The sequence below is a fragment of the Arachis hypogaea genome, chromosome 13 (genome assembly GCF_003086295.3).
Source record: "Arachis hypogaea cultivar Tifrunner chromosome 13, arahy.Tifrunner.gnm2.J5K5, whole genome shotgun sequence".
Taxonomy (NCBI): domain Eukaryota; kingdom Viridiplantae; phylum Streptophyta; class Magnoliopsida; order Fabales; family Fabaceae; genus Arachis; species Arachis hypogaea.
This window is the reverse complement of record NC_092048.1, coordinates 1,058,848-1,085,089: the sequence shown is the minus strand read 5'-3', so window position 1 is coordinate 1,085,089 and position 26,242 is coordinate 1,058,848. Positions and strand designations below refer to the sequence as shown.

At 33.1% G+C, this 26,242-nt stretch overlaps 2 protein-coding genes across 3 annotated transcripts; one reads left to right on the top strand and one right to left on the bottom strand.

Annotated features, from left to right (window-relative positions):
• Positions 1 to 6,583: 6,583 nt before the first annotated feature.
• Positions 6,584 to 11,923, bottom strand: LOC112736264 (uncharacterized). Of its 2 annotated transcripts, XM_025785639.3 has the most exons (10): positions 10,828 to 11,923; positions 10,557 to 10,659; positions 9,840 to 10,465; positions 9,493 to 9,595; positions 8,460 to 9,376; positions 8,217 to 8,319; positions 8,015 to 8,097; positions 7,352 to 7,864; positions 7,139 to 7,237; positions 6,584 to 7,059 (listed from the first exon to the last, which is right to left on the bottom strand). In XM_025785639.3, the coding sequence occupies exons 1-10, from the start codon at positions 11,827 to 11,829 to the stop codon at positions 6,991 to 6,993; spliced, it is 3,618 nt and encodes a 1,205-aa protein (XP_025641424.1). In that variant the 5' UTR covers positions 11,830 to 11,923; the 3' UTR covers positions 6,584 to 6,990. The 2 variants fall into 2 exon arrangements, with proteins under 2 accessions (XP_025641424.1, XP_025641423.1); XM_025785638.2 differs by having other exon boundaries at positions 7,352 to 8,097; positions 10,828 to 11,921.
• Positions 11,924 to 14,351: 2,428 nt separating this feature from the next.
• Positions 14,352 to 17,995, top strand: LOC112736263 (phloretin 4'-O-glucosyltransferase-like). The gene has a single exon (XM_025785637.3). The coding sequence runs from the start codon at positions 16,405 to 16,407 to the stop codon at positions 17,899 to 17,901; it is 1,497 nt and encodes a 498-aa protein (XP_025641422.1). The 5' UTR covers positions 14,352 to 16,404; the 3' UTR covers positions 17,902 to 17,995.
• The last annotated feature ends 8,247 nt before the right edge of the window (positions 17,996 to 26,242 follow it).

The following is a 26,242-nucleotide window of genomic DNA, read 5'->3' as shown; positions in this document are numbered from 1 at the left end:
TGTACCTCTAGTTAAACGATCCCACATTTAAATATAACACCCCAACAATCTACATTTAAGAAAAACACCATTACTACTCCAATATTAAAAATAAAAAATTCTCTGATAGACCAATTATTAACAAATTAAATTTTTTACTTTTTACTATGTCTTTGATAATATTCAAAACAGACAAAAAATCAAGCGGCGAAAAAGGGGGAAAAGACAATTATGGAAAGAAGCACTCCGACCAAAGTTGTCCGTGCCTCAAATTTGATTTACGTGACATCATTGTTTCTAAAGTTGTCATAAAAAAGCCTATGGGTTTTCAATAAAATAATTTTAGAATTTTGCTAAGTAAAATACTTGTTAAAGAGTATTTGAAAGATCAATTTTTTATATTTTATTTTCTTTTAATCAACGCTCTTAAAATATCTTTTAACTAAAATCCGTATTTTTATAAATTGCATTTTATTAACACAAGTAGCTAGTGTCTAAACTTATTTGAGTAAGAAAAATATTTTTATATACTTAAATATATTTTTTAAAAAAAAGTTATTTTAAAAAAATTAATAATACTTTAACTTTAAAAAAGTAAAAACAAAAAATATTTTTAAAAAGTCTATTTAAATATATCTTTTTAAAATCAATCCAAAATGACGCTAAATTCACCAAAATACAACTGTCTATTAAGGGAATTAGGAAGTTTTCATCGAAGGACAAACGTTTTAGTTTTGAATGAATTGATATTAGTATATAGCCTTATATAAATGGTTTAAAAATCTCTTGTATTAAAAATTCCAAAAGTATTATCACTATAAAATTTTAAAGCCATAGAAAATATGTATATTTTTTAACAGGTTAGTACTGGTTGCGTTGTCATTTGTGTTGTATACTTATAAAAGTAGTTGTTCATAGAAACTAATCTTCTTTACTTGATCATTTGATTCATCGGTTGGACTTCAATAGTAACATCACCTTAAAAAAAAAGAAAGAAAAAGAAAAACCTTAATACAGTAGACTCCGTATGTAGTTGAGAGATTAAAATCTAATTTAAAGTATTGGGGAGATTTTAAAATAGTAGAACATCTATCATGAATTCATTATTCACGAGCGTTTAGACATATAAGTTTAAAGTAAAACTTTTAAGTACTAGATAACACAACACCAGAACGTTTAATGACTAGAGTTGGTAACTAGTAGGGTATGAATTCTATTTTAATTTAAGCCTATTTATGGGTTGAAAATTTTATTAAAACACTATCCTATTTTATCTGAGTTGAGAATCTCTCAATTCTAACTCTATCCGTATCCTAAAGTTCTAAATCCTACCTTACCCTACCTTGCTCGCAGAAATATCAAATTTTTTCAAAGTAAATATAAAATTCAATCATTTCATATTTCATACATATTAATAAAATAAAAATAAAAAACAAAATTAAAATTACAATTAAAAATAATAAAACCTTAAAAAAATCCAACATAAAATTACAAACATACATATTATAAATATACAAATGTTTTAAATAACTAAATTAACTAATTAGTAGGGATGGCAACGGGTCCCATGGGGCGAAGACATGTCCCCCGCCTCCAGAAACCCTCCCCGTCCCCGCCCCGTCCCCGTGACGGTACCGGGGGCCCCGTCCTCGCTGGATATTAGGATATCTGCGGATATCCGCGGGGTTTGGAGAAATTGAGGAAACAAATAAGAAAAAATTTAAAAAGAACAAAATCCAGTAAATAACAACAATTTCACAAAAATCTCAGTATTATGATCCAATTTTACAGTAAAAAGTTAAGAATCCAAACTCTAATTCCAATTTTATAGCAATAGAATCTAACTCTAATCCAAATTTATCAATCAACAAAATCCAAACCCTAAACATAAACCTAATTTCACATTAACAGAATCAAAACCCTAAATCTAAAATCAGATCACATAAACAGAATTTAAACCCTAACTCCAATGTCCCAATTTCATAGCAATTTCATCAATCAAAAATCAAAACATACATTAAAACCAATTTAATCAATTAACAGAAACATCCAACTTATTGTAAGGTGGCCGGCCACAGCGACAGAGCATAGTCGTCGTCATCGTCGTTGAGTAGAGCGACCTAGAGTCGTGGTGGGAGAAGCGTCATCGGCATCGTGGAGCAGAGGCGTTGTTGGAGGAAGCTTGTCATCATCGTCGCAGATCTGAGGCTTCGTTGCGAAGCAGAGGTGGAGGCGGCGGTGAAGCTAGCAGCAAGCAATGAGCAAAGTAGTGAGAGGAAGAGTGAGCGGCAGTAGTGATGGAAGAAGGTGAGCGACGGCAGCAACGGAGGAAGAGTGATGAGCGGCGGCAGTGATGGAAGAAGGTGAGCGACGGCAGCGACGGAGGAAGGTGAGCGGCGGCAGAGACAGAAGAAGGTGAGGGACTGAGAGTGAAGACGCCGGCGACGCAGTTCGAAGGAAGAAGGAGGAGGTGGGAGGTGTTGGAGATTAGAGATTGAGTGAGACGACTGTGAGAGAGAGGCTCGTGTGTGAGACAGTGAAAGTGAAGTGGGTGAGAGAGAGGCACAAAGTGTGTGGTTTGAGGGATAGGGTTTCAAGAAACTTATATATATATATACGAAGGCATTTTTGTAATTTTACAATCACGGGTAATAAACGGATACCCACAGGGCGGAGACCTCTCCCCCTGCCCCCACCCCGTTTATTATACGGGTACCCGTCCCCGCCCCCCATGGGGAAAAAATTCCCCCCAAACCTGCTCCCCGGCGGATAAATCCCCGCGGATACCCGCCCTGTCGGAAATTTTTGCCATCCCTACTAATTAGTTTAGTGGTTACTCATTTATTACAAATTACTACATGAGAGAAGTTGTGGGTTCAACTCTCACCTTTTTCATTATATACTTAATTTTTATAAAAGAGGAGTGCTAGGGGGCCAGCAATTTTTGTGATTTGTAGCCATCAAATAGCCATTAATGATGATTTTAATGGTGTGAGATTTCATCCAATAGCTCACTTTTCCTTGCTGGTTACATGCTGACCAGAATTTGAAAAAAGTTGCTGGCCCCTAGACTTTTTCTTATATAAAATGTGTGTTATATATAGGGTGCGGATATGGTAGGGTAGGGTACACCCTAAACGCGTACCCTATCCTGCCCTAATATTATACCCATATCTTACTCTTATTAACTTAAGTGTCAGAATGTCTTTACAGGTGTCCGCCGCCGCTGTTTCTTTTGGAGCCGACGTATACCTCATTCATCCTAGACAAAAAAAAACTGACGTATACCTCATCCGTTCCAAACGAAGATAAGCTCAACCTTGGACAGGATGATTTTACTTAATCCCACCATTATCTCTTTTGCTTTGATTTTACCCTTTTTTACATGTCATAATCAATGGCAGAAGAGTAAAACAATCCTCCTCCTCCCCCTTACACCGAAGCCAAGCTGTCAGCTATTAATGAGTCGTTGCGAACAGAAGTTCAGCGGATAGCCAAATTATTAAATCAGAAACAGAACAACCGAGATAATGAGGAGAGCAAAAAAATCCTGGTAATGATGACAACCTACCTCGAAAGCTAAAACTGCGGTGATAGTCACCCCAAAGCTCATCAGACGAGATGCATACATTTTGCGACAACACTATAACAAGGATAGAGAATATCTTTTCCTTAAAAGTGTATTACAACTAAGTTCATAAGTCGAAATACGGTGATGTACTCTCCTTCATTAATAAAATATCTTTACTCTTTTACTCCAATTTTTTTTCATTAGTTTCATTTATCACTATTCCTAATTTATCACGTGTACACGTGAGCCACGTGTACGTGTATATGCCTCAATTTAGCAAAAGCCCACTAATTCCTCAAGTCAATTTGATCCTAAAATATCAAATTAACTAAAATCTCAACACCCCCCAAATCATGAAATTTTTGGATTTGAGAAGAGAGAATTGAAACTGAACTTTACCTTACAATATACTGGGCTTTGTAGAGCTCGTCACTGTGGACGCATGGCTGCAAACGATGTGGCGATCGGAACTCAGAGCGAGAAGTTATGTAGAATCAAAGGTTTAAGTGAGGATTTGCAAATGGAAAGTGTTTTTCGCCCTCTCTTGTTGAACCTCACCGTGTTTGCATGAATGGGGAGAAAGAATGAGTTTAAGCTCATTAAATTTGATGGATTGGTTGGGCCCACGGGTCCGGTTCGTACTCTGTTCCATCGGTTCGGTCCGTTCGACCTAATCTTGAGCCAAATTCTTTAAAATTAGTGTCAAAATTCTTATTTTAATTAGCTCTACCTTATTAAACTATAAAATTTACAGTTCTAACTTCTTTTATTAAAAATTAATTTATTGACTAATTATTCGTTAATTTTACGAGATTTACATCAAGGCCTGGGATATATGTGTGTGTAGATAGTTAATAACTATCTACTCCTAGGGATGTCAACCCTAAATGGTATTAACCGACGTGCAACATACATATATATATATATATATATATATATATATATATATATATATATATATATATGTGGAATAGTTTTGAACTGCTTTATCTATTATTACCTGTGATGGTATCTATAAATGTTTCTGCTTATTAAATCGAACGCGAAAAAAAAAAGAGATATCCCGCGGAAACGACTACGTTTTAACAACAAAGCAGGCTCATATAATAAATATTAGCTAATAAATAGGGAAGTAAGTTAGTAACACTTAACTTCTAGTGTGATAATGACATACTAGAAATTGAGTCATTACAGTATCAATTCAACAAACCGACACTTATAAATCGGAAGCACTTCAAACAAACCGATAATTATAAGTCGGAGTCAGTCAAAGCGAACTACACCTATAAGTCGGCATCAGTCCAACAAACAATCAACTATAAACTCATTAAAAAAGATATAGGTATAAGCAACACATTTTTCAATGACAAGCTTGTCCAATTATATTTTTAAGATTATCAAGTTGATCTTGGGAACTAATCCTCGTATCCCTGAATTATAACACAACCCCATCTATTCTATATCTTGTCGAGTTATAACTCGATTTTCATAAAATCTCAACCTGCTTCTTTTAAAAATAAACAAGTCAAGTTTAAGATTGTGATATAGTCACTATAACTAAGGCGACTACAAGTTATAATTCAGAGATTACGTAAAAAAAATGTTAGGTTTTCATGACTCATAACTTACCTACACACAACTCAGTTATTATATCTATAACTCAGCCGTTACAACCAGCCATTATGACCTTGGTAACTATAATGTTTGAAAGAAAAAGATATTCATTACATATCCATCATTTACTATTTTTATTTTTATTTTATTTTATTTTCTACTTTATTTTACTTCTAACCATTACTCTAAAGATTTTTACTATCAAACTTTTTTTCCGAATATTACATATTGGAGCCTAATTTTCACGATTCTATTATTTATTATAACTCTCAAATTTTTTTTACCTTATTTATTATTTATTTACCTCAAGCTTTCCTCTCTAACATGGTTATTATTTTCTAAACGTATCAAATTGAATTTGGGAGCTACTACTATTACTACGATTCCAATTTATAGCTCAAAAACTCAACTTGTCTTATTAAAAAATACACAGGTCAAATTTAAGAATTGTGATCCGTTAATTATAACTCCACCCAATTATACCTATAAATCAGAATCCAAGTGAAATAAAACGTGATTTATTTTTCAATTAGAGATGATCTTGTCCTTAATAGAACCACTCCGAAACAAATTAAGGTCGGTTACCAAAATATCAGGAAAATAGCTCAACCACTCCGAAAAGACAACACTCTATAAATATAAAACCCTAACAACGTAAAAAATATACGCTATTCACTTTGAATAACATTATACCCATCTCTTACTCGGACTAACTTGAGCGTTGAAACGCCTTTGCAAGTGCCCGTCACTACTATTTCTCTTAAAGTCCACATATACATCATCCATCAACTTTAGACAAATCGGGTTATACCTCTCTCAAGACTTATCAATACATACACGAATTTTTTATTTTTAATATTGGAGTGGTAGTGGTGTTTTTTTAAAATATGGATTGTTGGGGTATTATACTCAAATGTGAGATCGTTTAATTAGAGAAGCAAAAATCGAACCATCCGATTTATTAGAGGTACAGAAATCAGACCGTCCAATTTCTCGAGGTACACAAATCGGACCGTCCGATTTGTGGTAAAAAAAAAATTTAGGTACAGAAATCGAACCCTCCGATTTCAGTACTTAGTACTTACACAGTTTTAAAAAACACCAAAAATTACAATGTTAAGGTATATCACCACTTCTACTTCCATAACAAAAAAAATTAGCCTACATACACGTATGATCAACTCATTTTACGTAATATATATTATACTATAATTGATATATGAAAAATTAGGATTTTGATCCTCTAAATTTTCAATTTTTATTTTAGAGAATTATTTTAGAGAATAAAGTGTGATCTCTCATTTTTGAATGTTATTTTTCTTATATTTTTTCTTGATTCCATCTATAAAATAAATAATGAGAAATTACGCTTTATTTTCTAAAATAAAATTTAAAATTTAAAAGATTAAATCCAAAAAATTAAGCTCAAACAATACAACCCATATCCATATAATTAATTATAGGTAACCCATTAATTATAAGCATAATTTGGTAGTATCACGTACAATATTTATCTACACGTCAAACCTAAACGTCTTTCTAACCTCTAAAGATTAACATTTGAAACTTGGCCAGTGTCTTCTTGTCAAAATCGCTATATAACAGAACCAGTAAGATTGAAAAGTTCCAAGTTGCAAATCAAAATATATTCACAACTTCAAACAATAAAAAAGAACAATAGGACTAAATAAAAAAATTACACGACGATACTAACTAATTTCTCTACTGCATACCAACAGAACACTTCCCCTGCAGTTTGATTTTCCAAGATTAGCCTCACACATGCAGAAACAGAGTTCCAAGCTCAGATGTAATGAGACACCTGTTTATCTGCGTGCCTCAATTACCTTTTGCTCAACATGATCTGAAAATCTAACCCTTGGGCGCTGCAAGTTCTGCACAAATATAGCTGATATAAACGAGATGTTCAACTGGAGTATCCAATTTGGGATTTGGTTATAAATATGCACATACCGAGATTCTACAATGAATGTTAAGATCATCATTCATCTGGCTAAACCTGTCTTTTGCAAGTTGCTCTGCAACTAATGCTTCCCTGCAGGCTTCTTTCACCTGAAATATGTAGATGGATAAATATGTAAAGGCATCAGAAACTGCATGTCATGGGGAAGATAGTGATCAAGTGAGTAAAGTAGAGATATAAGATATCAATATTGTAGCACTCACCTGGCTTCTGTCAAGGATAGGATTGCCGTTGACACTCTCCGTGGATCTTTCTAATATCTTTCTTAAATGAGATAGTTCCTTTATAAGGTCATGGGCAACCTCTTCGGCATCTAGAAACTGATTTCTAGAGAATTCAAATGCTCTTTCTGCATGAAGGTGAAAAGAGGCACAATTCAAGCATGAGCAAAGCCCTCTGCATCCTCTTGGACTTCTTTTCAAAATTCCCCTTTTGAAGCTAGTGGTAGAGACTCTAGGTTGATCCAAGAACGTTGCTTGAGACAAACTCTGACATCTACATGTTTCCAAAGGCTTCTCCTCCTCATTAAGAGATGTCGGGAAAGAACTATTTCCTTTAACTTCAGAGTAAACCGATGGTGCAGGTAACACAGACGCAGCCTCTTCATCTCTGGTGATAGCCATAGGGCCATAGGGTATGATTGGTGAATCTATGTTGTTATCAGAAATCCGTGGACAAGGAGAGCTTTCCGGCTTGCAGTGTCCATTTGATACAACCTGTTCATCGTGCAGTTGAATCACTTTGCATGAATTGCGTGATGGCTTATATTCAGGAACTTCAAGTATTGGGCTTGAACTATCATTATTTAATTCACAAGGACTGCCCCTGCAACGTTTTAATGGAGCACAACCAGTTGGATCACATACCGGAGTTGCTTGCATGTTTGAATATGAGCTTGTTTGATCCAAGAGCTTCTGAACTTTTGGGCAATGATCACTCTCAGTAGCACCTAAAATATTAAGATCATCAAAAAGTTAGTTTCTAACTCATAATGCAGTAGCCAATTTTGCCAAGAGAGATATTTTCATATCAGCTGACTGAGTATAAAGAATTAGACCCAACACTTACATGAACTATCTTTCATGGTATTCGAGAGATAAGGAAGCAATCTTTTGTAGCTGTAACTTGCTGTTTGCTTCAACAACTCCATATGTGAGCAACGATTTATAACCTGTTTTTGAAACCACGTAATTGAAAAATAAAATTTATATTCACACATGGGATAGGGGAAAAGGTTTTGTAATCAGTTTCATATAGTCTAGGGACTAACACTCTGCAGGGAAAAACAAATACAAATGAAATGACACTCACCAATCTCGTCTTAATTTCAGAGCTATTTCTGGCTTCATGAACTTGATTAGCATGTTTATCGTTTTTTCCTTTTGAAGGCATCCTTGCACCATAAACTATGCCTTTCAGAACACTTCCTGCTTTCTGGCTCCCAGCACCATGCCCCTCCATGTCTGATTTTCCTAATATAACTTTCTCCGGTGACGATCTGGGCCCTTCACCTAAAAGACTGACATGATTCAAAACTACAGCGTTGTCACTACTGCAAATTTTGTGATTTGTTTTTTCTTTATCTTGCACATCTGGCTTATTACGATCCAATTTTTTTACACTCTGACCTTCAAGAAAATATCCACAAACAGTCTTGCAATTCTCCAGACTTTCAGACGGTTTACCTTCATCATAAGCAACAGATGGTCCTTTTTCTTTACTAGAATGATGCTCAAATGTAAGATTAGAGACATTACAGTCAATACCAAGCACATTTTGAGCTTTGGGTGGTGACTCACTATTGTGTTGTTCGCAGGATATATTTTGCACGTGATTAACACCTTCACAGTGTAAGCCCATTACTGAATGCGGATCAAACTTTGAGACACTCAAGCATTCGTCTTTAGGAACTATCTCAACTTTTTCAATATGTTCATTTGCAGAGGGAAAAGATAAACATTCATGAACCATTTCTCTTGCATCGAGCTGCATCGGCAATTCAGGCAACTCTTGGGAAGATGTCAACTTCGGCTGGTTACCATGACATAACTCATTGGTAGAATCTACTAATATATTGCTCACCACTTTGTTAGATTCAATTGTATCATGCCTGGAGCTATCGTCTATATTGTGTTTGCTGATAGATGCTCCTTGATTTTGAGATAAGAGAGGAAATTGTATTTTCCTGGCAGTATCCACCTCATCTTCTTTAGGATGCGTCTGGTGATCTAATATTTATGTGCAACATAAAATCAATAGCTCAATTAGCACTCATAATCTGTAATTGATTTATTTAATGCATTATAAATTAAATGATACGAGTAGTCGAAAACACAACAATTACCACGTTCGTCTTTAGTGAAATCCATTAGAAAAGGAAGCAACCTTTTGTAGCCAAATGAACGTGGGTTTATGAAAAGTTTCCTGTGCAAATTTGATCTAGGTACCTGCATAGACATCCCAAGCTTAGTTATTAAAATGACACAGATAGGGAAAAAAGGAAAAACATGCGTAGGAGGTGCTACAAACCCAACCAACTACCAAAATAAAATTTCTAAACATCTCGATACACAAAATCGTCAAAGTATTTCAACAGCTAAGGTTCTGATCTAATTCAATTGAACAGCAGAATTTGAATTTAGTAAAAAGCTGTAACAATATTTGAAAATTGAAAGCAAGATAGATTCTTACAGATTTACTCTTAATAATAGAATCTTTTCTCATGTCGGCCTTCTGAGAAAAACCTTCAACAGCATTTTCCTGATTACTTTTGCTCATATCCATAGCTTCGACATTATACATATTCTGAGCATTGCTCTCTAATTGGCCTAATTTATTGATCTCTTGCTTGTCAAATGTATCTGCATCAGGTGGAGTTGTTAGTACACATTCTTCATCAAACACGGCAAACTGCTCCACGGTACAACTACCATCATTAGCAGCGATGACATAATCAGGTTTACTGCCCTGCTGCTTTGAGTCTTCCTTATCATTGCACGGAGCATTTCCAACTTCTTTTACGGACGGCACAAATAAACACTCGCTAGTCAAGCCTTTGCTATGGAATTGCATATCCAATTCAAGTGAGTCTGGTGATGATGTTAATTCTGACCCATTACCATGAGATAACTCATTAACAGGAGCTACCACAGCATCATCTTCAGAAACAATAGATGGCGTAGATCCAAGCACGGAGCAACTATCGATCATACGTTCAAGTTTAGACGGTCCTTGACTTTGATATGACAAAGAAAGTCTTGAATTGTTTCCATCCATAGCCCTCTCATCTTTCGGGCAATGACCCAATTCTTCCTTAGCTACAAAATTTTTTAGCCAAATTAGTCATCAACTAAATCATGATCTAATTCAGTTAAAATGACTCGTAAAACATTGGCACAAAGGAGTTACCAGAATCATCTTTCATTATGTCCATTAGATATGGAAACAATCTTTTGAAACTGACCGAACCAGGGGCTTTGAACAACCTCCCCTGGAAGCGTGGTCTAAGCGCCTGCATAAATCATAAATCAATTCCACGGTGACATAGGTTTAGCTACAAATTAAAATTAACAAAAGTATAGTTTTGAACAGTAATCTCACAATAATTTACACCAACAACAAAATGCCCAACACACAAGATACATTTAAAATGAAAATGTAAAACATGGTAGGTCCTTACTGATTTGCTCTTGAGAACAGAACCATTCCTCCGGCTATCGTTTTCGCAAGAACCCTCGCCTGCATTTTTCAAAGCATTTCCAGCTAAAGGCATATCCTCGACTTGTTTCCGTTGCTTTCCTTTAACCTCTGTGCTGGCGCGTATCTCAGTTTCGGGTGGAATCATTTGTAGCAATTCTTCCTTGGATTCTTCAATTTTCTCCGAAGAAATTCCTTCACTTCGCTTCTCATCTTGCGATTCAGTTTTCCCCAAATCAGAACTCTCGCTCGCGTCGTCGACATACATGTTACTATCCTTATCAGATCTATACTCGTTTAAGACTAAACTTAAAATTGAGTTCACCTCATCCTTCTTCTGACCCTCGGACCAAAACGCCTTCTCCAAATTACCATTCTCTCCCACCAACTTCGAACCCTCTCTCTCAGAACAGCTTTTCTCCAAACTCGGTTTCGCCCCAGACCCTAAATCAGCCATTCCCCCACGACTGCTGTCGGAATCAACACCACTCCCGTTGGCAAACATATCCGCCGCCACCAGACTGGAGCAGGCGCCAACGCTCGATTGCGGAGAATAAACTCGTCTTGTTCGAAGGTCCTTCATCAGAACCCGAGACAGCTCACTGTCGCCACCTGTGGAAGAAGCTTCGTGTCTTAGTTTCGTTTTTTTCTTAAGATCCTTAAGGAAAACCATGTCGTCGCCGCCGTTGTTGTCATCGACGCTCTCCGATAGTCGAATCCTTGAAGTAGGGCACTGGGAAGGAGGAAGTGTGGCCTGGTAACGGAAGTGGGTGCTTTGGGGATCAGGGCAGAGGAAACGGGATCGGGTGCTTTGGGGATCAGGGCGGAGGAAACCGGAGCGGCTGCGGTGAAGGAAGAGCTGGGATCTGCTGCGGGTGAATGTATCAGAACGTGAGGAAGGAGATGGATGGTTACGCTTGCGAGTTGCAGGGATCGCCTTCATGGTGGAAGACGAGCTTGCAGCGTGGGAGAAAAATGGCGCCATTTTCTGAGTTTAGTGTATATATAGGCGGAGCTACATGGCGGGAAACGAGGGCTCTCTTTTGGCGGGAAATTTTCTTTTCCTCTTTTTGTTTTTGTTTTTCTTCCAAATTTTGCACTTCCTTTTTTTGACCGAATCTTGATGTGGATTTGGGTGGGAAGACAAAAAGGAAAAGATAGAGGTTGATTATATATGAATATATGTATAATTTTAGTATTTATATACATAATAATTAGTTATCTTTATAGTAATACAAATAGGTATATTGACATAGCGCTCATAAATTGAGTTTGAAAATTTATTTATTTAGGTATTGTTATTAAAAAAATTTTAAATTTTATTTATAAATTATTATTTACTTAGGTTGTTATTTTTTTTATTTTTAAATAAATTTTCTTAAATTGTTAGGTATTTAGTTTTTAATATTGTTGAACTAATTATTTGTTTAGGTGTTGTTATTAGAAATTTTAAAAAATTATAAATTATTTTTTGTTTAGGTTGTTACTTTTTAATTTTATTTATAAAATAGACATTTTAATTTTATTTCATTCCTTAGTTTATTTGAAATTTATTTGGATACAGAAAATGAATTCGATGTATTTTTGTTGATAATTGAGCCTTTTTTACTACTTGTTTAAATCTGAACTGATTTATTTATATTAAAATATTGTAGGGTATAATTTTTCTTAAAAAGTTGTGTACAGAAAACTGAATGAGCAACAGAAGAAGATTATTGACAGCTTCAAATGTGCTACTTTGGTGTCTTTGACAAAATCTGTGACGGATATGAGTGTTGGAGGGGATGAGAACTTGCTAAAATTCAAGACGACCGCCGTCCTCTTCGTCCAAAAATGCTTCTTGTTGCTGACATAATAAGCACAATCTCGAGTCTATAAGCCACTTCTCCTTCATGTGGAGGCAGTCCGACAATGTAATTAGACATCTCATGTGCTGAGCTTCCTGATCAAAGAGATCAAACTCCAGAGAACAGGAGACAAATTTTCAATTGATGGCTGCGTCTTTCTCTTAATGATAATATATTTCCATGAAACGAAGTTCCCTGATCCAAAAGTAGATGATGCTTCCGGACCATCATAGGTGGCGTACTGGACACGGAAGAGACTGGTCGACCAGATTGCATTTAAGACAAATAATAAAATAGTAAATAAAAAAAATTATTTTTCTTGAAATTTCGGTTCAAGTGTTTCTAAATTATTCTGCTAACTAAATAAATTTCTATTTTAGGGAATTGTGAAAAGAGCAGAATTGAGGGGAGAGAGAAAGAAGAAAAGAAGGAGAAAACGAAGAAAAAGAAGAAAGAAAGAAAAAAAGAAATTTGTCATCCTGCATTCGTCTTCGGAAAAAAAAAAAATTTTCTGAATCTGGGTATACTTCTCACCATCACTTATTGAAAACTATCTATTTATTTAAAATTTTATATTGTTAGTTTAACAAAATTTTTGACTCAAATAATAAGCACTGGCATTTCACTTGGCTGCTACTGAGTCGTAAGTAACCGCAAACTTGTTGAATATTGAGTTGGAAACTTGTTCTCCAACTTCGTATACTAAATAGCCTAAAGCGGAGCTCATTAATCTTGTGATGGAATTCATTTTCCCTCTGAATTGTGCTTGGACTTCCCTAAACTTTTGGTGAGTGTACACATGTTGAAACTGAACTTTTATGGAGGATTTTGTTGCATACGGTATGATTGTGTGAAAATCTCTGCAGCATCCGATTCTCTTTCTGTTTGCTCCCTACTTCCGAGGCAATTATCGTATTGTTTGACAAATTGGATAAGTGAGCTGTTCTGGGTAATGAACTTATTAAAAAATGAATGCATGCTCTCGCTCCTTTGGGTGCTTCTCATCCCGGCCCATAAGTGGTGATCCAGATAAATTGGAACCCATATATAACGGTATTCATAAAGATCTGCAAAATACACCAAAATTAGACTATAATACACCCAAAAATATACAATTTACACCCCTGCTAATTTTAAACGTCATTACCTAAAAGGCATTTGTTGTCCACAATACCATACTTCAGCATAAAATCATCCCAATTCCTATCAAATGATTATTTGGTATGAGAGTTCCAAATAACTTGGCTCATTTCTTGTTCGATTTTTGTGTGTCCCTTGTATCCATTTAATTTGCTTGGAATCTTCTTTATGATGTGCCAAATACACCTACGGTGAATTGTTGTGGGCATACAAGCCTCGATATCCCTTTGCATCGATGCACATTGATCGATGAGAATCCCTTTTAGAGCATTTCCTCCCATGCAACGAAGCCAACATTGAAATAACCTTTTGAATGATTTAATATCTTCGTTTTTCATCAAAGCGCATCCAAGAAGTGTTGACTGACCGTGGTGATTCACCCCGACAAAAGAACTACAAACCAGATTATACCTGAAACAGATTACGACAAAATAGAATTAAAATCAACAAATACACCCAAATAATGATCTTATACACCAAAAAACTTCCAATATACACCTCTGCAGCAGATTCATAAAACAACATTAATTCAACATCATAAACCAGAACAGCATGTTACCTTTTTGTATTGTAGGTGGTGTCAAATGAAATAACATATCTGAAATACTCACAGGCAGCTCTGCTCCTTGCATTCGCCCAAAAAGCAAGCTTAATGGACTGATCGTCCTCGAGTTCAAGCTCGAAAAAGAAATTATGATTCTTCTCTTTCATTCTTAATAAGCATTTCCCTAATTCTTTTGCATCCTCTTGTTTCGAAACATTCCACACTTCTCTAGTGATGTAATTCCTCACGTCTTTTTCGATAAAATTTAACTCGCGGTGACCCCGGCTGCTGCAACAAATGATTGGAAAGTTTTGCTAGGTCTGATACCGGCTTCCTCGTTATTCTCTATTGTACGACGCATGGACATGCTTAGTTTCCTGTATTGTTTGAGCATCTGTGCTTGATCTGAACAGCAAGGATGTGAATGACGCAACACGACCTTTGAAATGATCCAAACACCAATATCATTCAACACGTATATATAAATTCTTGTAGGACAATTTAAACCAGCTGAGGGATTTGTCTTCTCGGTCAGAGATATTTTTTATTTCCATTTTCTCTCTCTGTTACATGTAATCAATTGATTCTTAATTTTGTTTCTCTTCTTATTTGTGCTCCAAACTCTTGTAGAAAAACCTGCAACCTTCGAATAATCCTTGTAGAATTTTGCAGCATCTTCAAGGGTGTTAAAAGTCATCCCGTCCTTGGGAATAAACTGGTCATCAACACTACAGAAGGTCTGTAAAATACACTCAAAATACACCATATTAAAACAAGCATAAACTATAGAATGCAAATACAACTATAAAACTATCATCAAAAATAAGAAAACCAGATTCATGAATCACAACTAAACAGAAACTAAAACAATTCAACTAAAATAATAAGACAATTCACCCTCCATCAGATGAAAAGTCATAAACTGTAAATACACCCAAACATTCCTGAAATGCACTCAATTATTACTGATCTACACGCGAATGTCTGAAATGGACAAAATTATTTTAATTCTAATGACAACTAGTACACTAGATTCAATTCAAACAAGGAAGAATAAACAGCAAATATCACAGGCAAGGTTCACGCATTATTCAGCTACACAATCAAAAACTACTAATTGGATTCAAATTCAGATTCAATTACTAACTAAAACTAAATCACACCTCAGGAACTTCATTGGATTCAGTTTCAAAATCCACTTTACTCTAGTTTAGTTGACAATCTGAAGTTGAATCATCAATTATCTTCAAAAACGATTTCACAGCTTGATGTAAAAAAAATGAATAAACGCATAATGAAAAATCTGAAGTACGTAAATGAAGAAGGAGAAAGTAGAGAGAAACGGACGTAAAAGATGAAGGAGAAGGCAAAGAGAAACGTACGAAAGAGATCGAAGAGAGAAGACAAAAAATTTGAAAAAAAAAAAAACGAAATCCTTTCAAAAAAGGAAGTTATATATTTGCGCGTTGATTGAGTTAAAATTTATTAGAAGCGCGTGAAACATACGTACATAGTAGACGCGTTTGAGCGTAACATAAATTAGAGGACTTGTGGAAGAAAATCACTTATATGTCATGTAATACTTTTGAATAAATCATTATTGAAAAAGTTTAGAAGAGCAAAAATTATAAAACAGTTTTATTCTAATTATTTGTGCTAAAAACAAAATAATTATTTAAAAATTTTAATATAATTTTATATATTAATTATAGTTTTAAATTTAATTATTATATCTATATATTTATATATTATTTAAATTTTAAAATTTATTTTTTTTAAATATAATTATCATTGATCGTGGTTATTAAAACTTGTGTTTAATTTAATTTATCAAATATAAAGATTATATTTTTAAAAAGTAAAAATTTACCCGACTAGACTTTGTCTAGGCATGGCCTGGTGGCCGACCCATCATCATGATTGTGCATCTTGGACCACTTTTTCACAAGAATGATTGCATCTAATCCCATTCAAGGAGTGAATACAAGTGAATCATTATTGTTTGTCCACATAAATCTACCACTACCACATGAACATGGTACGCCGCCATCGCCACCACCATTTCCTGGTGGTGCCTTACCCTATACAGGGTCACATAAACCCCGCTCTCCAATTCTCAAAGCGCTTACTCTCTTTCGGCGATGTCACTCTCTTAACAACCCTCTACATGCACCGCCGCATGTCAAGCACCAACTCCTCCACCCTCGGCCTCTCCATTCTTCCCTTCTCCGACGGCCACGACGCTGGCTTCACTGCCTCCGCCAGCTCCGAATACTCCCTCTACTTATCGGAACTCAGGCGCCGCGGCACCGACTTCGTAACCGATCTCATTCTCTCAAACGCCCAACAAGGTCATCCTTTCACATGCGTAGTCTACACACTCCTACAAACATGGGCCGCAGAGGTGGCGCGTGGGTTCCACCTGCCCACGGCGCTTCTCTGGATTCAACCGGCCACAGTGTTCGACATCTTCTACCATTACTTTCACGGGTACGGCGGTTACATCGACGGCAAAACAAGTGACCCTTCGAGTTACAACGAAGCCATCATAGAACTACCAGGGTTGGCACCGTCGCTAGTGCTAGCACCCCGTGACATGCCGGCGTTTTTATTGCCGTTGAGTTCCAAATTTACCCCCGTGATGTTTACGTTGTTTGAAGAACAGTTTCGTTACCTTGACATGGAAACGAAACCAGCAATGGTTCTTCTCAACACCTTTGAAGAATTGGAGGCAAAGGCTTTGAAGGCCGTTGATGATAAGTTGAATTTGAACATGATGCCAATTGGACCGTTGATTTCTTCAGCTTATTTGGACGGCAGAGATCTCAATGACGCTTCATTTGGCGGTGATGTGTTTCATTCCTCCGATGATGACGACTACATTGAATGGTTGGAGTCAAAGGCAGAGATGTCAGTGGTTTACGTGTCGTTTGGGAGCGTGTGTGTTGTGCCCAAGAAGCAGATGGAGGAAATTGCACGTGCGCTATTAGATTGTGGGGGTCCATTCTTGTGGGTGATCAGAGAAAAGGTTAAAGTTGAAGGAAGAGAAGAAGCGGAAGAGGAAGAGTTGAGTTGCATGGAGGAGGTGAAAATGAAGGGGAAGATAGTGAAGTGGTGTTCACAGGTTGAAGTTTTGTCGCATCGATCGTTGGGTTGTTTTGTGACACACTCTGGCTGGAATTCCGTGATGGAAAGCTTGGTTTCAGGGGTACCAATGGTGGCGTTTCCACAGGGTGTAGAGCAGAGGACGAATGCGAAGCTAATAGAAGATGTGTGGAAGACGGGGGTGAGAGTGGATCATCGTGTGAATGAGGAAGGGATGGTGGAAGCTGATGAAATTGGGAGGTGTTTGGATATTGTGATGGGGAATGGAGAGAAAGGAAATGAACTGAGAAAGAACGCAAAGAAATGGAAGTGTTTGGGTAGAGAAGCTGTTAAGGAAGGTGGATCTTCGGAAAAGAATCTGAGGAATTTTCTTGATGATGTGGGAGAAGAATGTCTTCTGAATGAGGGTGTTTTTTTATAAAAAGATGTTTGCTACGATACGATGATAAATTTATACGTACCGATACGTTTAAAATATGAATCAGTAATAACAAGTTAGTGAAATTTATTTTCCACGTCAGCATTTAATTTTTTTCTTTTTTAAATATATATTATATCACCACTTTTATTAATATACCCCTTTAATTAAATAAAAATAAAATTATATTTTTTATTTAATTTTATAAAAAGTCTTAAACATCCTTACTTTATTTGATTAGACAAAAATACCTTTTTAAATCAATCAAATTTTAAAATTCAATTAATCCTAATTTTATAGTTTCAATTAATTTAAACAACAAAACAAAAACATATTAAAAAAAATAAAAATCAATCGTTTTTTGTCTTCTTTAATTCCCCTAATTATTCATCGAAGCAAAGGAAAACATATTAAAAAAATAAAAAATCAATCTGTTCTTCATCTTCTCCTAATATCATTCGTGTTCCCCTCCCCTCTGAAGCACGCCAAAACGGCAAAACCCTAATAATAATTGACTGCATTGATTTCGATAGCTAGCCACCCACGAAATTTAAAGAACCTAAAGAGAAGGAAGACTAAACCACTCAAGTGAGTAAACGCTACGTCTTTCTCCTCTATAGAAGTTGTTGGAAAAGTGTTGATTTTGTTCCTCAACCTTATATCTTGGTCATGGAATCCAGTTCGTTCATAATGATGCCAAGGTGCAAGTCAAAGTTTCAATTCTATGAATTTCTTATACAATCAATTCACTAGAAAAATCATAAGTTAACTCCTCGTTTTTGTTGCGCAAAATTTTCGATTTTGTAGGTCTAAATGCCATAAGAACTTTAAAATGAAGAGGAACCCTCGTAAGGTCAAATGGACCAAGGCATATCGAAGAGTGCATAGAAAGGATATGACTCAGGTCAATTATTACTATTTATTATCAAAATTTATCTTTGATTTATTTTTTTTTATATATCTTGTAATTTTATTTATTGTGGTATGCTTAGGGTTTTAGAGTTATTGTGCTATTGTTTCAGGATTCAACGTTTGAATTCGAGAGGATGCGGAACAAATTGGAGAGATATGACAGGAACCTTATTGAAAATGTGTTTAAGGCCATTCCTAAGATTGATAAAATCAGAGTCATCAAAGAGGAGAGACACCATAAGAATAGGTCCTTGCTTGAATCTTCTATAGGTTCCATAGAGGAGAAAGACGCAGCGTTTACCCAGTTGAATGGTTTAGCCTTCCTTCTCCTTTAGGTTCTTTAAATTTTGTGGGTGGCTAGCAACCGAAATCAATGCAGTCAATTATTGTTAGAATTTTGACGTTTTGGTGTGCTTCAGAGGGGAGGGGGCACGAATGATATTAGGAGAAGATGAAGAACATATTGATTTTTTCTTTTTTTGATATGTTTTCCTTTGCTTCAGAGGGGGATGAATGATTAGGAGAACTGGAGAAGACGAAGAATGATTGATTTTTTTTTTTTTAATATGTTTTTGTTTTGTTGTTTAAATTAATTGAAACTATAAAATTAGGATTAATTGAATTCTAAAATTTGATTGATTTAAAAGGGTATTTTTGTCTAATTAAATAAAGTAAATATGTTTAAGACTTTTTATAAAATTAAATAAAAAATATAATTTTATTTTTATTTAATTAAAAGGGTATATTAGTAAAAGTGGTGATATAATATATATTTAAAAAAAAATTAAATGCTGATGTGGAAAATAAATTTCACGTAGCTTGTTACTACTTGTCCATATTTTAAACGTATCGATACGTATAAATTTATCATCGTACCGTAGCAAATACCTTATAAAAAAGTTAGGAAAAGTTTAGGCAAACAACTTTGTTAAATTTTGGTCAGCATGTAATTAGCAAAGAAAAGTGAACTATTAGATGAAATTTTATACCAATCTCACACTATTAAAACTATTATTAATGACTATTTAATGACTATAAATCACAAAAATTATTAATCCTTTGACATTCCTCAAAAAGTTATTCTATCAACAAATGTTATTTTTTTTAATAAATTATATTTAATTATTGCCGTTTATTAATAATAAAGATACGATTGGCTTTTGGCCCCGATGTAGATCGATGAAATAAACTTCTTACTTAATAAAAGTAAAAGGTGAGGTCTGTAGCGGCATAGAAAAGAGTGCCTTAGGGTAGATAGAGATTGATTTATTAATACTTATTGGATACTTGACGTTTGATAAGAGAATTATGATAAAAGAATAGTTAATTAGCGTAAAAATCGAGTAAAGTATGAAAATTCATTAGAGTATTACTGTAAAGATATAAATGAAATTTAGACACCAAAAATATTTTTTATCCTAGCTCATGGCTAAATAAATAGATCCGAGTCGGGTAGAATCTTTTTTGGCTACAGTTATGGAACCTGGACTTAGGTAAAAAATAAATAAATAAATAAAACAATATTAATAGACCTAAAAATTTCATAAAATTCATAAATATTGATGATAATTTTTTTTATCCCAAATATTAAATAAATAACATCAATTAGTGAAAATAAGATAATAAGTTTACAATTTTTGAGTGAAAAAAAAACTAAAACAAATTTATTCGAATAAATAGTAAAAATAAAAAAATGTTAAATAGATGTTTGAGATAAATTTTTTTAAAATGTAGTTTATACTGAGACATAAACTTTGAATAACTTTTTATTAATTATATATTAATATTGGGGTTTAGATTTTAGGTTTTACTTGTATGATTTTTTTTATTATCATATAAAAAATTTGAGTTTATAATTTAAAATTTAATTTGAGTTTAGCAGACCTCAATTATTTGGATTTAGTTCCAATTTTGATTAAATTTATTTTTTCAATAGTGTCAATTGAAAGTTTTTTTTCCTAATGTACTAAAATTGAATTGTTAAAAATTAAATAATATAATATGAATTCACAATAAAATTATTTTAGATTTATTTGCTTAAAACAACTTTTTTTCTAAAAAATGATTTTTTTTGCCTAACATTTTTTATTATCAAATGACATGAATTTAATTTAAATAATTTGCGTTAGTTTGTAACCCCTTGATAAGTTGGAGAAATAAAATTATTATACTGTAGATATAATCAGAATGATATCCGAATTTTTTAATTTAAGAATTAAAATTGCAACGTATAATTATTTATTGTCTTATTTTTTGTTTATTTTAAAAATTGTAAAGTATAATTTTGTTTGTTATTTTTTTTATAATTTTTAGAATAAACAAATTATACAAGTAAAACCTAAAATCTAAACCCCAATATTAATATATAATTGATAAAAAGTTATTCTAAATTTATATCTCAATATAAACCACTTCATTTAAAAAAAAAATTCATCTCAAACATCTATTTAACAAATTTGTTTTTACAGTTTACTCGAATAATTTTATTCTTTAATTTTCTTTTCTTTTTTCGACTCATGAATTATAAGCTTGCTTTCTCTTTTTACGGACTAATATTACTTATTTTAGTATTTGGAGTAAAAAAAAACAACTTACTATCAAAATTTATGGATTCTACAAATTTTTTCGGCCTGTTGATGTTGGCTTATTCATTTTTTTTGTCCAAATCCAAGGCCTGTACAGGTCTAACATTTTGGTGTAATTCAATTTATATTCTCACAGTAACATTATGTAAATTACGGTATCCTTCCTTCATATCTTTTTATCAAATGCCAAGTATTTAACACTATGTCAACTTCTATTCACTCTTAGTCATCATTTTTCATGCCACCAAAAACATCACCAAAGTAAAACCCCATGCTTAAGTGCAAGATGAATGGGACTTGTGTCTGATATTTTGCTTTCTTCATTGGAGTGTTTCTTCTTGTTCGGTGACGTTCAGTCGAATCTGATTGGTGTCTTTGTTGATGAAAATTATCTTTAATTTTTTTGCAATGTACGACTTGTCAATCAATGAGTAGCCTAGAATCTAGATAGATAAAATATCTCATATTATTTCATTGAAATATTTGTAATGCCTTGTCATCATTTTGGATTTTTTATTTTAATATTAAAGAGTAAATAAAATTTTACGTTAATATTATAAAAAATAAAATTTTACAATATTCTGTAAATATTGTTCTATGTAAACACAATACACAAAAAATATATTGCACTGATAATATGTAATTTGTACAATATGCAGTTTATATATTATAATATAATATTAAAATAATATAATACGTAATTTGTATATTATAATTTAATATTAAAATAATACAATACATAATTTATGTATTATCTTTATAAATTTAAAAAAAATCTGATTTAACAATCTGTCTTGGATAAATTCTACTGGTTCCAAAATTTTATAAAATACCATAGCTTCTAACATTAAAAGATTACACCAATTCTTATTAAATATCTAAAAAGATAATCCATCATTTTATGTACAGAGCTGTAGTTAAAATAAAATTAATAGAAACAAACTTCTTTTATGTACGTTAATGTAAAACTTGTTTAGAGAGAACAATTAACAATTGTATATTGTTAGCCAGCGAGAATAACTAATTTTTAAATTAATTATTTACAAAATTATCTAAACATATAAATTTTAATAAATAACAATATAAAATTATTTATATAATTAATGTATTAAAATTAAATTTATTAAAAAAATTTAATAAAAAATTGTAAATAAAGTTATTGGAGTTTTTTTATGAAAATTATCTCTAGTTAACCAAATTAAATAATGCATTAACAGTCCTATACTCTTGTTACATATTTAAATTTTGTTGACAATCAAATTAGTTCGAACTAAAAAAACTCACTCATACAATACCATTTTTTGTGCGCCTTTTTTTCCTTATTTATTGATACTATTATTGTTACATTTTATTTTTTTTTTCTCTATTTTATCTGATATTTAAGTTATTTATTCTTTTTTGTTTAATTTTTTGTTTGTTTTATTCCTTTTAAGAAACGAAAATAAGAAAAATTATAAGAAAATAAAATAAAAAAAAGAAGATAAAGAAAAAAAAAAGATGAAGAAGAAGAAGAAGAAAAAGCAACAGAAGATATGGAGAAGGAAGAGAAAAAGTTTTTAATTATACAGAATTTATCAGAATAAAAAAATCAAAATTTCCTAACAATAACACATAGATTTATAAATTTTAACATCAAAATTTTGCTACAAAAATACAAAAAGATCTATCTGCATTTTTTCCTTCTTTTTATTCTTCTTTCTTTCACCAGAATCACAACAACAATTAACCTTCATTCAACGCCCTCGCGGCCTACGACGCTTGCTCCTGCCACCGAATATTCCTCTCATTGCTCCTTTCTTCCTCTGAAGACACGTCCCTCACTATCGCAAACGACGTTGCTATCAACTACAAGGGTAATGCCTTCGTAACAAACTCCACGAAAAATTACATCTAGAAAATAACCACTTTTGGCGAGGTTTCGATCTTTTCCAGATTTCAACTCTTCAACAGCAAACATTCCGGTTGTGGTAAGAATTGACAGAAAAAAAAAGAAGAAAGAGAATAGAGGAGACGAAAAACACTAAAATCCTAAAGAAGATGAACATTTTTTTTATTTTTTAGATTTGTTTTTATTTTATTTTTTAAATTATTTAAAATTTAAAACTATAAAATTAAAGTTAATTGAATTTTAAATTTGAATAATTTAAAAGAGTAATTTTTGTCTAATATAAAAAAATTTTAAGTTTTTTATAAAATTAAATGATAAAATATTTTAATAAAAGTAATAATATGATATATATTTTAAAAAAATTAAATACTAACGTACAAAATATAATTTACATATTTATATTTTAATTTATTCATATTTTATCTTATTAATATTTATGAATTTATTATGGTACCAAAATAGAAACTAAAATGTTTCATGATGCATTAAAAAAGTAATAATGTACACTTTTATACTCATTCCACTTCGAATCTATTCTATTATATCTATTCTATCTATTTTATTATATAAAAATCGAGTTTTTACACTTAATGATAAAGCTGACGTGGCATGTTTTTTAGAGTGTTTTCTGATTTATTTTTTTTAACTCATTAAATACAATTCATTACGATAAATTAATTATATCAGTTAATTGATTTGATTAGATATTTAAGTATCACATAATTTTAGGTATATAAATTTTTGTAAAAATTTAATTAATTCAATATATTTATTGTTGTTGATTAAAAAAGTAAATTAAAATGATAATTTAATATTTTTATACTCTTAAAATATTATTTATTTATTTTTCTAGCATTTTTTATCATCCAATGATCACATTAATATATTTTAATTCAATAAAATTATTTATTATCATTTGATTGAATAAAAATTTTATTTTATTTGAAAATTTTAGGATTTCTCAACCTCAAGATCATCCATGTCTGAGAGCGTGGAAGCGTTCCTTCATTCGAGAGTATGATTGAGATCAGATAGTTTGGCTCTTGTAGTTCTTTAATCTTCGTCAACCAAAACCTTCTATATCTCTGATAGGACAGAATTATAACTCCACTATGGGAAAAGAGCTACGGAGACGAGTTTGATGTGTTGGAGACCAAAATCCTAAAGTCATTATTTATATTTGAGTGTGACACTCATTAAACCCTAAAACTCAAATAAAATAGTATCTATGGTTTTAATCCAATTTATCCAAATTAAAAGTAATAATAACTTATTTAATTTAACATTTATGACAATAAATGAAATCACCGTTATATAAGTCATTTAATGTGAAATTACTTAATTTGTGATTATAATTAATATATGTATTGCCCATAAATATATTAAGAAATAATAATTTCCTAACAATCTTTCACTTGGGCTATACGTATATATTTTCCTGAAATAATCACATTTTATAAATTTTATGCGCACATCTGAATGTTATTTCCCTGATTACTTTAATAATCTGGTTTGTCTCATATATTAGTTAGAAAATTACCACAACTTTTATCACATTATAGTGTCGCAACGAAATCACGATGATCGCCATACTAAAATACTCAACCACATAGATCAAATTTGAATAAGAAAATTCAGAAATTACATGCAAAAATGATCTCATGCATGCCTATTTTCAACTGGTCCAATTTGAATAAAAATTCTATGAGCTCAATAGTGACAGCGAGAGAGAATGGACTCGACAGGAGAAAGGTGGCGACGGGCTCAACAGTGACAATAACTGGATAAGCAACGATGGCGACATGAGCTGTGAAGGAAGATGGGAGCTGTGAAGGGGTTGGCGGCAATGGGCTCAACAACAACAATGACGGGAGTTATGATGTTTTTTGTGAAGAAGTTGAGAAGAAAAAGAAGACTCTGGATGAGGATGATTGGGTTTCTCTTGTATGGCTACAGAGTATGAACTGATATTGTGAATCACTGAATCTGTGATGTGAGGCAAATCCTAATTCCTAAAAAGGAGTAAAGTATTGTTTTTGTCTCAACGTTTGGGGTAAGTCTTATTTGTGTCCCTAACGTTTAAATCGTCCTATTTGTATCCTTAATGTTTATAAAAGTGATTCAATGTTATCCTACTATCAAGTATACTAACAAATCAGATTATATTTTTCAATTATTCTCACTTGGATGTATTCATTCTCAATTAGGTCTTACTTGGATGTGGTCGATTTTAATATTATACCCACTATTTATGTTTAGATTCAATTATATCCATAGAAAAGTGAATTATGTAAATGTTGTAGGAATTAGTTTCAACATTTGATGAGCTATTTTTCGGAGTAGATCATCGATTCTATCTTAGACATTTGTATTCTAACTTCAATTAGAGATTTTTAAAACTCAAACTAAAGCACTCATGATGTGTAATTGACGGCAGGATAATATTGAATCACTTTTACAAACGTTAGGGGTACAAATAGGACGATTTAAACGTTAGGGACACAAATAGGATTTACCCCAAACGTTGGGGACACTACAAAAAAAAAAGCCTATGGTCACGGTAAAAAACCGTGACCATAGATAGTAAAAAGGGTGACCATAGATCTATGGTCACGGTTTTGGACCTATGGTCACGGTTTTTTACCGTGGCCTATTCTCTCGTGGCCATAGGTCTATGGTCACGGTTTCAATTTTCAAAATCTGACACTTTAGGCCACGTTTTTTTACCGTGACCATAGGTTAATCTATGGTCACGGTATAGCCTTATCTAAAACCGTGACCATAGCCTCTATGGTCACCCCACCTTAAAACCGTGACCATAGATAAGGCTATGGTCACCCCTCCTTAAAACCGTGACCATAACCCTATCTATGGTCACGGTTTTCACCGTGGCCATAGACTCTATGGTCACCCCACCTAAAACCGTGACCATAGCCTATCTATGGTCACGGTTTTTCAC

Excerpts from the sequence above, each read along its gene's own strand:
- LOC112736263 (XM_025785637.3), top strand. The coding sequence starts at position 16,405 with ATGAACATGGTACGCCGCCATCGCCACCACCATTTCCTGGTGGTGCCT.
- LOC112736264 (XM_025785638.2), bottom strand. The coding sequence starts at position 11,829 with ATGGCGCCATTTTTCTCCCACGCTGCAAGCTCGTCTTCCACCATGAAG. Across the intron at positions 8,320-8,459 it reads CTGAAATTAAGACGAGATTG|GTTATAAATCGTTGCTCACA; the intron begins GTGAGTGTCATT and ends TTTCAAAAACAG. Across the intron at positions 8,098-8,216 it reads TACCATGAAAGATAGTTCAT|GTGCTACTGAGAGTGATCAT; the intron begins GTAAGTGTTGGG and ends TTAATATTTTAG.